The sequence below is a fragment of the Ovis aries genome, chromosome 10 (assembly GCF_016772045.2).
Source record: "Ovis aries strain OAR_USU_Benz2616 breed Rambouillet chromosome 10, ARS-UI_Ramb_v3.0, whole genome shotgun sequence".
Taxonomy (NCBI): Eukaryota; Metazoa; Chordata; class Mammalia; order Artiodactyla; family Bovidae; genus Ovis; species Ovis aries.
In genome coordinates, this window is record NC_056063.1 from 78,392,750 (window position 1) to 78,409,888 (window position 17,139).

A 17,139-nucleotide genomic window follows, 5' to 3' on the forward strand; every position below is an offset into this window, starting at 1 on the left:
GAGCATCTTGAGTGAAGAAAATGTATCTTCTTCCACGTTTGTTTTCTAAACATGTATCTCTATAATCTATATTGTCTAATTTATGACTGACTCATGAAAATGAAATATTAGCTTCTATTTAATTTTTATAGCAGATTGATTTTGTTTAAAATGTAATACGTGTGAGAGATTTTAAAGTGCACCTAGCTAGGACTTCCCTGGTGATCCAGAGGTTAAGACTTTGCCCTTCCAATGCCAAGGGCGCAGGTTGGATACCTGGTCGGGGAACTGAGATCCCACATGCAGTGAGATCGAAAATAAAAATAAAGATATAAAGTGCACATAGCTGTGTGAAATGTTCATGGTGTTTTAGTGAAATGAGGCTTGGATGTTAATGAATAATATTTTAATTTATATTATTTTTGGACTGGGTGATCCACTGAATGGAAATAAAAAAGTATAGAAATCAAAGAGTATAAAAATTCCCTTTTGTTTCCCCTTGGTGAGGTTCCCAATTTTCCCTCCCCCCCATAGATAACCACTGTGTTGCCTTTTGTGTCTTTTAGAGAATGTGTGTGGTGTCTGTGTGTCTGTCTGTGCACACATATATACCTACTTGCACAGAAAGGAGACTTTGTTTTCCATTCTGGCTCCCGGTGCTAAAGTTGCATTTTAATAATGTACTTGTATGTATCATTCTTAATTCATTTTGTGGTCTCTGTAGGCCTGGAGCTATTTTTAAACATCACATCATCAGATTATTGGATCTGCTGCTTTTACTTTCTCAGCAGAGTAACGTTAGTGTGGTTTTATTGTTTTTTAGAAAGGAAATTTGATTTTCTAAATGTGGCTAAGCATTTTGTGATTGATTCTTTTGCTAGCTAAGTGAGTAGTTCAGGGATTAAAATATAAGAACCTGATAGGAAATGACATTCATGGTTGTTTAAATGTATTTTTATTCTCTATCCCTTTCTTTAAGGCAGAGGGCATTCTTGAAGATACATACAGTTTTGAATATGTTTGTGAATAGCATTTTTAGACCTAGCTACTTTGATATTTGTTACATAATTAATTGTATTGTTTAGAGAGCTTACTTCATCTTACCTCATTTTTATACTCTTGTGTTCCAGGCAATGGAAAGAAGCAAGTTTCCAAGAAAAAAACATCAGATAAGAAAGGAAAACATCAAAGGGAGTGGCCTCAGTATTCTCCTCTTGAAGATATTAAGCAGCGGAAAGTATTAGACCTCAGACGATGGTAATCGCTAAAAATTGACCTTTTTTACCTAACCACAGTACCACTGTCATACCTAATGAAGTTAACAAATATTTCCTTAGTATCTCATTTTTGGGCTTCCCTGGTAAAGTGGTAAAGAATCCACGCGCCAGTGTAGGAGGTGTGCATCAGGAAGATCCCCTGGAGAAGGAAATGGTAACCGACTCCAGTATTCCTCCCTGGAAAATACCATGGACAGAGGAGCCTGGAGGGCTCCAGTTCATGGGGTCCTAAAGAGTTGGACATGACTGAGCTACTGAGCACACACTGAGCGGTCCTTGTAACCTGGAAGTTAGATGTAAAGACATGATTAGATTCTGGTTGAATACTTGGGGGCGAGAATGCTGTCTTGGTGACCTTGTGGCCTTCATGCTGCATCCCATCAGAAAGTATGTGGAGTCTGGTCATTCGGGATTAGAGCTTCCAAGAGTGGTCCCTGGAATAAGGAGGCCACAGCCTCAGCCACACTGTTAGGCCCCTTTCTTCCCTCTGCAGCTCTCAGGTCGTCACACTGCTGACAGTGGCTTCGAGCTCACATCTAGACAGCCATCAGCTTTTCATCTAGTGGTTTTAACCAAACCCACTGATGACCCCTTCCTGAATCCTGTTATAAAATGGTGATTTTTCAAAATTCTCTCATTTCTTCTGCCTTTACTAACTGGCATTCCTTTAATGAGAAGATCTTCCACTTAGCAGCTCGGGCTATTTGGTAGCCTTAACATAGAGTCCCTATTCTAAAGAAAAGGCTGTTTAAGTCATGATAGTTTTTAGGTACTACTAATCTGTGATTTGAGGTTTTTAAAAATTCTTTTGTGTGACGTTTTAGAAATATTAGATTCTTTCTCTTACTTTATAAATATTGGACGCTTTGCTGTGGGCTGAGTACAAAGAGGCAGAAAACAGGACTTTATTTTCCAATCTAGTTGAGAAGAGAGAAAAATGTAAAAAATCTCAGGAACTTGGTCAGATGGTGGGTGGGAATAAAGAACCAACTTGAGAGGAGGTAATGATCACTGAAGCACTTCACTGAGAAGCTGGGGCTTAAGAAAGGAAAACGAGGGGGCAGAGGGTCTAAAGGTCTTTGAATGGATGGTAGGAAAGTGTCTGGCAGGTTGGTAATGAAGAGTAGACCGATCTGTCTGGAGGGAGGTTCAGAGCAGCTAAGAAACTTACCCAACATCACATGGCAAATACGTAGATCTTGCGTTGAAACTGAAGAGAACTGGACTTCAGAGTCCTTGTTCTTTCTTTATAACACCTTTCAAAGTCTGTTTCTTGGATGTCAGGTTAAGGATTTAGAACTTTTTTCCAGGGTAGAGATAATCCACTGATGCTTTTTAACAAAAGCATATTTTACACAGATAAACTGGTAGACTGTATTGGGGAAGCGATGCAGATAAAAAACATTAATTTTAGTTTCTTTGGAATGAGGTTTTATGCATTTTGTTCTGAATCCCTTTGACTTAGGATTTGTTATAACCACATATATGATTAATTATTCTCAGTAGTGTAACATGTAAGTCCATAAAGACTTGGATGAGGAAAGATAGATGTGAGAAATAACCTAAGGGGAAAAATTACCTGGATGACAAGTGTATTTCCTGGAGAATGATACAAGGTTAGAGATGGAATGGAAAGACCCACAGAATGTAAAAGTTTTAAGGTGGTCATGAACAAGACTGGTAAACAAGTTTGGACTGATGAAGATGTATGAAAAATCTTAACAGTCCCTAAGCTTGATCCTAAGGATTTGTGAAGAAGTGTGTAAGATGGAGGAGGCAGATTGAACCATGACGGAATAAGGTCTTTTTACTCCTCTCCTTCCCTCAAAACCATGAAAACAATAACAACAAAATGAAAAACAGGAAATCCTCTATCTTCCCCGAAACAAAGAAATAGCAACATCTCCAAACCATCGGCTCTAATACATACTCATCAGATCCCATACATTCTGTATTAACAGAGAGGAGATACTGAGACCTCATAGACTACTGCTGGCCTCGAACAATGCAGGTTGCTCTACATTTCAGGTGACGTCCCCCAACCATTTGGTGACTCTGGTTAAATCTAGGGGTATGAGCCGTGGAGTGAGAGGGGAAGAATCTGAGTTCTTTGAGGAGATCCAGGACAGCACTACAGAAATGCAGGAAGGGTTTCAGGAGAAGACACTGCACTGATCTTTACCTGATTATCTTACCCCCTGTATGCTAGCTGAGGACACTGCCTCTAGGGATTTACAGGAAAGGTGGTGCTTACAGGAGGGCAACACAGGCCACACACTTCCTGATTTCAAAACATATTACAGAGCTACAATAACCAAGATGGTGTGGTACCGGCATAAAGACAGACATAGACCAATGGAACAGAATTGAGCTTAGAAATAACCATTCACACAAACAGGCAAATAATCTTTTGCAAGGGTGTCGAGACCACAAGATGAGGAAAGGATGGTCTCTTTGGAAAAGAGTGCTGTGATATCCATGTGCAAAAGAATGAAACTGGACCCTTACTTCACATCATACACAAAAATTAACTCAAAATTGATTAAAGACCTAAATGTAAGACCTAAAGCTATAAGATCCTAGAACATAGGGGACAATCTTCATGACATTGGATGGCAGTGATTTCTGGAGTATGACATGAAAAGGACAGGTAGCAAAAGCAAAAATAGACAAATGGGACTACATCAAACTTAAACATTGCTGCGCACCAAAGGAAACAATCAACAAAGTGAAAAGGCAGCCTACAAGGTGGGGAGAAATGTTTGCAGATCATGTATCTGATAGGGGAGTAATATCCAGAGAATATATAGAATTCCTATAGCTGAAGTTGCTAATAGTCATTCATGTAGCTCAACTAGGAGTTTGCAATGAAATTTTAGGAGCTGGCATCTAAATTTATATATTTGTAATTTTTTTCCATTGATTTGGGTAGCATTCACTTGAACTAGTCATACTTCAGAGAAGGCAATGACAGCCCACTCCAGTACTCTTGCCTGGAAAATCCCGTGGACGGAGGAGCCTGGTGAGCTACAGTCCGGGGGGTCACTAAGAGTTGGACTGACTGAGTGACTTCACTTTCACTTTTCACTTTCATGCATTGGAGAAGGAAATGGCAACCCACTCCAGTGTTCTTACTTTGAGAATCCCAGGGGCGAGGAAGCCTGGTGCTGTCTATGGGGTCGCACAGAGTCGGAGACGACTGAAGCGACTTAGCAGCAGCAGCAGCAGCAGCAGCAGCAGTCATACTTAGCCATCATTCTTAAAAAGCATGATTTATTGTTATGCATTTACAATGCACGCATGCTCAGTCATGTCCCACTCTTTGCAACCCTGTGGACTAAAGCTCTTCAGGCCTCTCTGTCCATGCGATTTTCCAGGCAAGGATACTAGAGTGGGTTACCATTTCCTCTGCCAGGAGATCTTCCCGACCCAGGGACTGAACGTGCATCTCCTGAGCTGCTGCACTGCCCGGTGTGTTCTTGACCATTTGAGCCAGTTATGTATTTATAATGTGTTTAACAAATATGAAAATAAATGAATAAATATTTCACATTGGTTTGAATGATCAAAGTTTTCGTTATGCTAACATGCTCAGTTGCCATGAGTGTTCTGTTTTTATATGCGTATTTTGTGTTTATTCAAGTGAAGGAGACAGTCTTTTATTTTTTCAGGTACTGCATAAGCCGACCACAATATAAGACTTCTTGTGGCATCTCCTCGTTAGTTTCTTGTTGGAACTTCTTATATAGCACAATGGGAGCTGGAAAGTAAGTTTGATAAGCTATCTCTAAACTCCAAATTCAGGAGTTCTTTGGTGTTGCAAAAGCAAACCAAAGATTTTGAAATATGGAATAATAATTTTGAAGATTTTGAAATATGGAATAATGAAAGATTTTTTTAATATTCTTTTTAAAAATGTATTTATTGATTGACTGCATCAGGTCTTAGTTGCGATGCACAGACTTAGTCGTCCTGCAGAATGTGGGATCTTAGTTCCCTGACCAGGGATTGAACCCACATCCCCTGCATTGCAGGTGGATTCTTAACCACTGGACTGCCAGGGAAGTCCCTATAATGGAAGATTTTTAAGACCAGATTTTTTAGAAATTGGGGGGAAACTGCCATATTTTGTTTGAAACCTTTTAGCTAAAAATATATGCATGCATTGTTTCTGATAAGATAAAAATTTTAAATGTTAGTAAAACTGTTTGCAAATGAGACAGACATAGTGACATTGAGACAGGCTGCATTTGCGTCTGATGGAAATTGTCAAATGAAAGGCCGTATTTCTTTTGTAGTCTTCCAGCCATCACTCAAGAAGAAGCTTTACATATTTTGGGCTTTCAGCCTCCATTTGAAGATATTAGGTTCGGCCCCTTCACTGGAAATACAACACTTATGAGGTATGAAGCCCGAGCTTAGAGGAAGACCTTATTTCTAGTTCTGCAAAATAATAACTCTGTAGGTGTACATTGATAGTAAACCATGTATCTGACTGTTTGAACCCAACTTCTGATAGATATGCCAGACTTGGGCTCTGCCCGAATTTTACTGAAATTAGAATAGCACTTTCTTTGTCATGGAATTGTTGCTATGAGTGAGTCTTCTTGTTATTTTTCAGGTGGTTTAGACAAATTAACGACCACTTCCATGTAAAAGGCTGCTCATATGTTCTATATAAGCCTCATGGGAAGAATAAAACAGCTGGAGAAACTGGTAAGTAAATATATAGAAGATTTACACACACCCATACACACACACACACACACACACACACAGAGGTATATGCTTTAGGATTCATCTCAAAGATTGGTTTTGATTCATGGGACATGCTGTAAACTCTAAATACAGTCTATCATTCTATCTAAGAGAAAATCATAATAGATAATATTGATAGTAATATATAGAGTACTTTTCAATATACAGTTTAATATTTTTTAGTTCTTTTCCTCTTTGAGTGTAGAACTTTTAAAACTTTATGGCATGTCATAAACACTGTTTTAGCACGGTGTGTTTTTTGGGCCCATGGAGTGTGTGTGTGTGAGAAAGAGAGAGAGAGAGAGAGCTTGCTGCTACTAAAATCCTTTCAGGAAGCAGCATGGAATTTGCAGTTCCTCTTCCTGAAAGGGAATGCAAGGATTTTAGAATATTTGTTGTTAGAGCGGCATAAAAATACATAACAACAGGACAGCGAACTGTGAAAGTGACGCAGTTCTGTTATAAAAGGGTCTTGGTTGTTACAGAGAATAATGCAGTTGATCTTAAGGATTGTGTTAGTTATGTGCTAGTTAAATAATTTGCATTATTTGAACATTTCCATTTTTAAAATTTCACAATCGCCTTTTGAATTTACGATCAGAAACCTACAACACAGTGTTAAAGAAAATGTTCTTCCGACACTTGTCAAAAGGGTAAGGAAGACTATTGAAGACTGTCGTAATGGGGAACTGGGTCATGGGGGAGCAATCGGGCTCAACCTGAAACAACAAACCAACTCTCAAAGCGAGGGTTCCATGGATGGAAGGTTATTAAGAAGAGACATCAAGGGTCCTTGCTGAGCCAGTCTAACAGGTCTCATCTCAGGCAGTCTAACGGTTGGGCTTTAAGAGTGAAGGATAAGGACCTTGATCTGGTATCCGGGTGGGGGATTCTCTCTCAACTGACTTTGGCAGAATTTTTGCTAAAACTGGATTCAGCCGGGATGGACACAGAAGCCCAAGATCCAAGCCTAGCTGAGAAGAAGGCTCAGTGATGCCTTACTTGAGGTAGGATACAGGTGGACTCCAAGTTGGGGAATTTACAGTCAGCCAGCCTCCTCTTTGGATTTCTTGACATCAGAGAGAGCTGGGCTCCTGTTGAGGAATTTACAACCAACAAGAAACGGGATAAATAGCCAGTCTTTGCTCTTACCTCAAGGGCATAATTATGGCCAGGACAAAGAAAGGAAAAAGCCCTGTCTGATAAGGGAGACACTACCTATGCTCAGAAAGGCTCCTTGGAGTCAAAAGTCAGAAGATAATTCCAGGCCATAATGAGTCGTGTTCCTCCCAGAAGCCTTCACTTCGAGATCTATCTTGGCTAGGGTGTGCGTGCACATCCCAGGGGATGGTCCTAAGACATATTAACCAGGGGGGACAAAGCAAGGTGACTGGCCTGAGGGAAGATCTAGATCCAGAAAACTGCCTCTTTCTAAAGGATTTAAACTTCCCAAAGGCACCACTGTCTCTCTGAGTTCGCCCATGTGCCTTTCCGCATGTACTTTTCTTTTCAATAAACTTTTTACTTTACTCTTTATCTTCTGCCTCCTTGCCTGAATTTGTTCCTGACTAGGCAGGCAAGGCTAGGAACCTTAGCTCTAACTGCTGGCTCCTGTGGCATGGCGGTTAGGAGTCCAGGTCTGAGAACCTAAGCCCCTGCTTCCAGCTAGCACTTGCTGCTGCTTGCTGCCAGCTGCCGCTTACTGCTGCGTGCATCCGAAATCAAATTGAAGTCTGCTCAAGCAGAGGTTTTGTCAGCAGAGAGGGTACCTGGTTTACCAAGCTCAAGGTAATGGTAAATAAACAGGGTGTATTTCTGTTGCCTTTTCGCAGGCATATCCAGCTGCTTGTGAGGCAGGCAGACTTGGAGTCCGAATAGTGGTTTCTGCACATCCTGGTTCTGTGATCTGAACGAGGCACTTAAACTCTCACTCACTGAGCCAGTGTAGACTGTTATCTTACTGAGCCAGTGTGGACCTTGGGGTCACTGTGAAGATAAAAGGAGACGTATTTGTAATACACTTAGCTCCTTGCTTGACAGAGTAAGGACTCAATCAATGTTAATTTTATTCTTATTGACTGAATTATAGCTCTGTTCAGTTGCAGGGGGCCTTTCTCCATGGAGCCTCCCTGGTCAGGCTCAGATGGTAAAGCATCTGCCTGCCATGTGGGAGACCCGGGTTTGATCCCTGGGTTGGGAAGATGCCCTGGAGGAGGACATGTCAACCCACTCCAGTACTCTTGCCTGGAAAATTTCATGGACAGAGGAGCCTGGTAGGCTACAGTCCATGGGGTCGCGAAAGAGTCAGACACGACTGAGCGACTTCACTTTCCTTTCCTTTCTCCATGGAAAGGGGAGCCTTAAATGATGTTAATAATTTTTTCGGTTTCCACGGTGGCTGTCAACACAGGCTCTCTAATTGATCAGGCGATGGAAAGCTGAGAGAGGGTAGACTTTGCAACACACATCAGTGTTTTTCCTTCGAGGAATAGGCTCTTCTCTCCATCCCTCCTCTTTTCTTTTTGATGGGAGGAGAGGAATTGTTTCTATAATTTCTTCAAATAAATTTCAATGCTGTATGTTTCTAATTTTGTTCTTGTTTTCACTTTCCCTGTTATAAGACTTGACTCCTCACTGTCTCTTTTTCTACGTGTGTTTTCCTGAAGAATAACTGATCCATCTTCCTCTTCAAGCCTCAGTGGTCCTTAGCAAGCCCTGCCTTATGTCTGACACTCAGATTCCTCTTAATTTCTGTAATACTGGTCATTTTTGTCTGTTGTTTGGCATTTGGGACGTGCAGCCTCATATGATGTTGTATCTTTTTAATGTGTGTCTGCCCTGCTCCTCGGTCATAGGGACTTCCCTCAGTAGCCCTTTGATTCTAAGTATGATGCCCTCTGACCTTACCCACGTGACCCTTGGGACTTCTGATTGTATTCTGAGTGGAGAGTGTCAACCTGTGTTGAGCAGAAGCCGTTCCTGTTCCATCTCATTGTAAACGACAGAGTTGCAGAGACAGGCTTTTCTCGTTTGTCTCTGGGATATTCCGTAGTGAAAACAGTGGCCAGTTGTTAGTGTGCATTTAAAAAAACAATTTGAAATGTATCTTTTGGTTAGATTTTTTTGTGTGTGGGGTGCCCTGTGGCATAGCATGTGGGATCCCAGTTCCCCAGCCAGAGACTGAGCCCACACTCCCTGCAGTGCCAGCTCGGAGTCCTAACCACTGAGCAACCAGAGGAGTCCCATGCTTAGATTATTTTTAAGGGCTCCAGGCCTGTTTTCTTCAACAGGCTTTACATTTCCTGGTGACTACACTTCTTCGATTTTGGAACTCCCTCTTTTTTGGCTGACTTGCTCATTTCCTGTGGGCCTTCAGGAAATGTGAACCGAGCTTGTGCATGCTCGGTCATGTCTAACTCTTGTGGACTGTGGCCTGCCAGGTTTCACTGTCCGTGGGATTTCTCAGGCAAGAATACTGGAGTGGGTTGCCATTTCCATCTCCAGGGGAGCTTCCGGACCTGGGGATTGAACCTGTGTCTCTTGAATTGGAAGGCAGATTCTTTCCTATGGATCCACCTGGGAAGCCCTCACTCATGGAATAAAAGCAAAATCCACGGATTTTAACAAAAATTAACAGATTTGACTGTGAATATGAGTTGAAGCATTTTTTAAGAGCTGTATTTAAACATGACTCACAAAATTTTGTGCCAGGAGTTGTCAACATTAATGTCAAACTATTGGTTCACTTAATATTATTCACTTCCTATTATTGTTACTTATTAAAGTGTCAAACTGTTGGTTCCCTTAGTTACCAGCTTTTGTGCCAGGAACATCTAGATTCATTTGTTTTTAACAGCTAGCTTGAAAGTTACACTAACATTCCTGTATTTAGTTTTGATTCTTCTAGTGGATATCTTTGCCCTATCCCGACATAACTACCAGTTAACTACAGTGTCTTATGCATCTTGAGTGGACTGGGCATTTGTATTCTGTTTTCCTCATCTTCTGGTTTTCTCCAGTTCATATTAGACACAAGATCAAATAAATCTTTTCCGTGTGTGTCACTAATATATCCTTTCCTACTTTGGGGATGCTGTGTAACTTGCTGAAAGCGTCAAGTCCTTCGCACCATTCCAGGCGAGAGCAGATTGGTCTTTCAATGCTGTCCTGCATGAACCAGTTGAATTTAGAAGATTCGAGGGTCTTAAGAACCTTGCAGGATGATACAGTGTTGCTAGATTACAAAATCCAGTTCTTGTCTTTGAAGGTGTAAAAACACATTTTGATAAGTTCTTTTAGAGTTCTCTGGAGTTCTGTTCTTATAGAATAGACTCTGACTCAGCAGGCTCACAGAATATTAGAATGCTAATAGATTAACTGAGAGTGAGAAATACAGTATCAAAGGCACCTGCATTTCCTCGACAGCTGCTCAGGACACACACTGCTCCTCACGGGACAGGGGTCTGGCACCTTTTGGTATTTTTGATCTGCTTTCTCTGCACCATCCGCATCATGGCTCTGCATTTGGTAGTGGCTACTGTGTTGCTGAAGTTTCAGATTCTTGATGTCCTCTGGCTTAGACTCCACGTCAGTCTGAATTTAGTTTCCATCTGTAACAAGTTCGTTTGTCTTCTCCTATGTAGCATCCCTGTCTTGGATGACCACCTTAATGTACTAAGTGGTGTGTTGACTGTGGTGTGTTTTATTTCAGAAGGTGATCTTTTTCTGACCTTACCCTGAGATTCTGGGGGTGCCCTACGAGAGGCCTCTCTGCGTGCCCTCCATTCTGGACCAGACGATATGCTCTTCCCTGACTGTCTCCCTCCCATGCAGTAGTGTGCTTTTCTCCACATGCTCCTTCCTCTGGGTTCTCAGAATCCTGCCACTTGATTTTGTTCTGTCCTGACTGCCACCCCCTTCTTGATTCCTTAAACCCGAGGTGCTCTTTCTCCTTTGAATTACATCCCTCCTTTTTTTTGTGGCATTTTTTCCACCCTATATCCAAGTCACCTCTTTTATCTTCTCTACGAGGGCAGCTTGAGGTACTGTGCATTCCTTGCCTTTTGTTTCCTTATGGTTCTTGATAGATTGGGTTGGCTGAACAATTCAGGTTTTCCTGTTACCGAAAACGTCATGATACAGCTTACAGAAAAGCCTGAACGAACTTTTTGGCTAACCCGATAGTTGGTAGCTGTTCATTAATTTGCTTCCTAAACTGAGTGCAATAAAAATTTCCTGTTAACCCTAGACCAGTGTCTATCCAGATGTGACCCCTGGATGAATATCAGCATCACCTGGTAACGTGTTAGATGTGCAAATTGTTGGTCCCCACTCCAGACCTACTGGGTCAGTCACCGAGGGGGTAGGTATCAGCAATCTGTTATTTAACAAGCCCTTCCTGCTCAGGTTTGAGAACTATTGCTGTGGCCTTTCTGGACTTCCCAGGTGGTGCTGATGGTAAAGCCTGCCAGTGCAGGAGATGTAAGAGACACGGGTTTGAATCCTGGGTCAGGAAGATCCCTGGAGGAGGGCATGGCAACCCACTCCAGTATTCTTGCCTGGAGAATCCCATGGACAGAGGAGCCTGGCGGGCTACAGTCAATGGGGTCGCAAGGAGTCGGACACAAATGAGGTGACTTAGCACGCACACACTCTGTTACCTTTCTAAAGAGGTGCTATCCCACTTCTTTATCAGGAGTGTGGTCTTCCATTGATAGGAAGCTCCGTGATTTTTCATTCTGTGCTCAGTTGAGTCCTGGAAATTATATGGTGGTGCCTCAGGGCTGGTGAGGGGAGAGGGGTGAGCCCGTAGATTCCCTACCTCCTTTTGGGCCACAGTAACAGCTTTGATCCTTTTTATGAACTGGTCTGACATGTAAACTTTCCTTGCAGAAGGTGTTCCATGTCAAAATAAATCTGAAAATTACTGATCTGAATTAGAGGTCAGCAAACAACAGCCCATGAGCACGCAGCAAACAACAGCCCACTTTATTTTATAAATAAAGTTTTATTGCCACATAGGCATATCCATCTGCTTACACATGGCCCACGGCTGTTTCTGTTTGTGGCTGCTTTCAGCTACAGCGACAGAGCTGAGTAGGAGCAAGGGTAGTGCCCTGATCCAGGACTTCCCTGGTAGCTCAGATGGTAAAGATCTGCTGGTGATGCCGGAGACCCGGGTTTGATCCCTGGGTCAGGAAGATGCCCTGGAGAAGGAAATGGCACCCCACTCCATTATTGTTGCCTGGAAAATCTCATGGCCAGAGGAGCCTGGGGGGCTACAGTCCATGGAGTCGCAAAGAGTCGGATAAGACTTAGTGACTGAACAACAACACTCTAAGTCCATCAGAATGTTGTCATGTACTTTGAAATAATAACAAAAGACGTACCCGAGTAGCATGATCATTACTTCATAGAAGAAAACCCACCTCGTGTCCTCTAGAAAACTAGGACATTGTCGAAGAGTATTTGTAGCAGGTGAAATAGTATGAATATTAATGATGGCAAACTTTCATTCCTATCTCATTTGCCCCTGAATATATTCCAGACATTAATGTGACTCCTATTCATAATCACAATAAGAAAATCAGCTGTTTTGGATTATATTGGACTTAAGCAGGGAAGTGTGAAATAAAGATTTCCATTAAAAAGTTACAATAAAGTTCTTTCACAGTTAGTTTTGGTTATCTGGGGTAACTTTTTACTTGGCATTTTCACAATCTGACAAAGATTTCAAGAGTTCTTCCTAAGCCAGTTATGTGTGTAAGAATCTTTACACACGTGGATTTATGAAGAGTCCAAATCTATTTACATTTGCTTACTATTCTGGAATATATCTACAACCAAGTTCGGCTGTGGAAATGAAATACTGAGCATCTTCTTAATTTTAGTTCTTAGAATTCATTTAGAACTGTCCTCGGGTGTCGGTTTTTAGTTTGTCTGGGGAACTCAGCCCAAAACAGCAGAAAGACTTAGTTATTATTATGAAATAGAGATTGTCGTAGAAAAGATTGCCTTGCATGCAGGAATGCACATAATGAAGTAAAAATCTATGGTGAATCTATGAGTAAAAATCTCCTAGCTGAAACCTTGGAGAAAGAGTTTAAGACAGAAATGTTACAGTCTCCATGGAACTCACAAATTGTGTGAATCTCTGGGGGTTGGGGGTGGCTCCCACCTTCTTGGCTCTGTTACAGCCATTGACCAGCTGTTCTTGGGCTTCAGCTATTTCAGTGGCCAGAAAGTCCATCAGAGAAGCCATAACTTGGAAATTTTCTTCTATTTCAACCATTTTTAGTATTTCCTGTCTTAATGGGCTGTTTGTTCATGAATAATTTAGCCTCTTCCAGGAGATGCAAGTTAATGAAACTTCAGTTAATGGCTTTAAGTTTTGAGTGGTGGTTAAAAACTGGTTTCTTATGTAATACTTTTGAAATTACTTTGTCACTAATACACGCAGCCATCGGAAAGACACAAGGAGAAGCAGTTGTAAGAGGATGCAGTTTTTCACCAGCCAGTCTCTAGAAAGGTGTTCTTACCACTTGGCTTGTGAAAACTGTTCCTCTAATTTGGGTGACTTTTGTAGAAAGGATTGTAATGTGTATTAATGGGAGAAAGTTTTCATCTTTGGAAATTGTTTGGAGTTTGTATTTGTCCACATATTTCAGTGGTTTCCAAATTGGGATGTTTGCATATGACAGCTTTGCAGAGTGATCACTGTGGTCTGGGAAGAATGTATTAGATGTCTACATTTTAATCTAATAAAAAATTCCTATTTTTGTGTATCTTTTATATTAGTAGTCAATATACATAGTTTATAAACAAACATGCTTATCATGGACATGCTTACTTAGAAATTTCTAGTGACAGATGTGTGCAATCAGAGAAGTTGAGACCCTTGCTATATATACTAAGTATTAATGTTTGTAGATAAGCATGTGTGTTATTTGAAGGTTTTGGTAATGAAGGACATATTTCAGTTATTTAGTTTGCTATTCAGTTTATTTGAATTTCAGTCTAAAGGGTAAGATTGAAATCCATTAATTTTTAAAAAATTCTATCAATAGTTATTCACTTTTTCCCCAGCAATGTCCCTTTGTCCCAAGTAATGTCTTTTCTGCCTTTGAGTCCTTAACTAATTGTTTGTATAATTACTTGTATATATATATATATATGTATATATAAAATTGTATATATAATATACAATATATATATTATATAATTGTATGACGCATAGACAGTGCTTTATGGTCCCTTAGTTGGTTTGTTTTTGCTTTATTGTAGCATCTGGGGCCTTGTCGAAGTTAACTCATGGATTGAAAGATGAATCGTTAGCTTATATCTATCATTGCCAAAATCATTATTTTTGTCCAATTGGCTTTGAAGCAACCCCTGTTAAGGCGAATAAAGCATATAGGTAAGCATTTTTATATTTTATGTGCATACTTCACCAGAAAAATATATTGCTGGAAGCATTTATGAAATATTTGGTTTATTAGACATTGGAAGGCTTGATGATTTGCTTTCCTTACATCAAGTAAGACTATCCTTTTAAACATTGTAGCTTAATCTTTTGCAGAATTGTGTTTGGTTTATTAGGCTTTTCTCAGGATTCCCTGGTGGCTCCGTGGTAAAGAATCTGCCTGAATTGCAGGAGAGGCAGGTTCCATCCCTGGGTGGGGAAGATCCCCTGGAGAAGGAAGTGGCAACCCACTCTAGTATTCTTGCCTAGAGAATACATACGATGGACAGAGGAATCTGGTGGGCTACAGTCCATGGGGTCTCAAAAGAGTCAGACACAACGTAGCAAGTAGACAACAACATTTTGTAAGAAGGGATCAAGCCCTACCCTGATTTATGCTTCCTCTTTAATGGCCTCTGGAATTTTGTTCAACCCTTAACTCCAGTTCTATTCTAGTGCTAATGAATGCTATTTCTGCATAAACCTCAGTGTATGTTTTATCAGTATATAATTAAAGTAATATTTTCAAGGGAGTGAATGACTTTATGAAGCTTACTGTGAATGTATTTTATATCTAGCAGGGGTCCCCTCACACCACAGGAAGTAGAATATTGGATCTTAATTGGAGAATCGAGTAGAAAACATCCTGCTATTCACTGTAAAAAGTATGTTAACCCCTCCCTCTCCACTTTTTCTCAGTTTCTGCTAAAAAGCCTGTTGGAATTTTAATTAGAATAGAATCCATAGGATCCATAGTTTAGTTTGGGGAGCATTACATCTGAATAATGTGGAGTTTTCTCTTTATAAACATAGACTGTATCGCCACTTAATTAGAACTTTAATTTCTCTTGGCAATGGTATTTCTCAGCATAGAGTTTAATATATATTTTGTTGAAATTTTTTCCTAAGTGTGTATATTTTTTGATGCTATTGTAAATTGATTTAGTTGAAGTAATAGTTGAGTTACAATGTTGTGTGAGTTTTAGGTGTACAGTAAAGTGATTCAGTTATATATATATATTTTTTCAAATTATTTCCCATTGTAGGTTGTTACAATATTGAATATTGTTCCTGTAAACTGACTTTTAAAACATTTTATCTCCCAGTTATTTTCTGGTAGTGTACAAAAATATAATGGATTTTTCTATATAGGCCTTAAATCTTACACCTTTATCAAATTCAGTTGTTAGTTCTAGTAACAGATTTGCAATATAAAACAATTTGTAATTGTTTTGGATTTTCTATACCATCAATCATGTTGTTTGTGGATGAAGGCATACTAACTTATAGAACTTTTGAAAATGTACTTGTCTCCAATTAAAAAGAAAATATAGAATGTTTCCACACTAGCCCGCAGGATGTCACTTAACAGGTTGATATATATTTTTATTTCATATGGAGAGTAACCATTTTTAACCTTGGTATTAATTGGATAAAGAGAACTGTCATTTAAAAGAGGATTTATGAAAACCTAATAGATGAAATAATCCTCTGATGGAAGAATTATTGCCATGGAACTGTTGTAGCAAATTGCTCATGTGAAAAGTTCCATTACTTTTTAAAAGTATTTTAAACTTAAAGAAAATTGTGCTTTATTCTTCCTTAACAATAGATGGGCAGATATTGTTACTGATCTGAACACTCAAAATCCAGAATATCTAGATATCCGGCACTTAGAGAGGGGACTGCAGTATCGAAAGACAAAGAAGGTAAGAATACCACTGTGTGGGAAAGTATTGCTCAACTGGCCAAAATGCAGTTATTTTACTCAGCCCTCTCGGTTGTAAATAACAGAAACCCAGTTCAGACCATTTTAGACAGAAAAGTGAAAACCGAGGACACGTGTCTTTAAAAGGAAATTTACAGTAGCTAGGACAGGGAAGCAATCTAGATGTCCATTGACAGATGAATGGATAAAGAAGTTATGGTGCATATACACAATGGAATATTACTCAGCTATAAAAAGAAACGCATTTGAGTCGGTTCTAATGAAGTAGATGAACCTAGAGCCTACTACCCAGAATAAAGTATGTCAGAAAGAGAAAGACAAATATTGTCTGCTAACACATATATATGGAGGATAGAAAGATAGTACTGATGATTCCACATGCAAGGCCACAAACACAGACGTAAAGAAAAGACTTTTGGACACAGCGGAGGAAGGGGAGGGTGGGATGATTTGAGGGAATAGCACTGAAACACATACAGTACCATATGTAAGGTAGACAGCTCGTGGGAATTTGCTGTATGATGCAGGGACCCCAGAGCCAGTGCTGTGTGACAACCTGGAGGGGTGGGACGTGGGTGGGAGGAGGGAGGGACGTTAAGAAGGGAGGGGACCTACGTATACCTGTGGCTGATTCATGTTGATGTATGGCAGAAACCACCACGATATTGTAAAGTAATTATCTTCTAATTAAAAATTAAAATGTAAAGAAAAGGCAAGAAGCCCAGCCGGGTGCCAGGCAGAAATGTTATCAGGGGCAGGGAGCTAGTCTGTCTTGTTCTCAGCTGTCTTTCTGTTTGCTTCCTGAAGATCATCGTCTTTCAACTTAGGTCTCCCTTTCAGAAGAACAGTCTAGACTGAGACGGGCCTGCCTCCAGCCCAGTTCTGTAGTTGTGGCCCGGCTGGAGTCAGGTGCTGACTCCTGGGGCATTAACTGT

The 17,139-nt window shown here is 40.4% G+C and overlaps 1 protein-coding gene across 10 annotated transcripts in view; it reads left to right on the forward strand.

Annotated features, from left to right (window-relative positions):
• Positions 1 to 17,139, forward strand: part of BIVM (basic, immunoglobulin-like variable motif containing) — a 35,579-nt gene that overhangs the window by 15,698 nt on the left and 2,742 nt on the right. For 5 of the 10 annotated variants that reach the window (XM_042255044.1, XM_004012230.5, XM_012184929.4 and 2 more), the window contains 7 exons: positions 1,110 to 1,236; positions 4,928 to 5,023; positions 5,555 to 5,659; positions 5,878 to 5,972; positions 14,298 to 14,430; positions 15,054 to 15,140; positions 16,088 to 16,184. In XM_042255044.1, coding sequence (XP_042110978.1) covers positions 1,110 to 1,236; positions 4,928 to 5,023; positions 5,555 to 5,659; positions 5,878 to 5,972; positions 14,298 to 14,430; positions 15,054 to 15,140; positions 16,088 to 16,184 — 740 coding nt within the window. The remainder of the gene's footprint in view (positions 1 to 1,109; positions 1,237 to 4,927; positions 5,024 to 5,554; positions 5,660 to 5,877; positions 5,973 to 14,297; positions 14,431 to 15,053; positions 15,141 to 16,087; positions 16,185 to 17,139) is intronic. The other 5 variants (XM_060394215.1, XM_027973768.3, XM_060394214.1 and 2 more) reach the window with 2 other exon arrangements.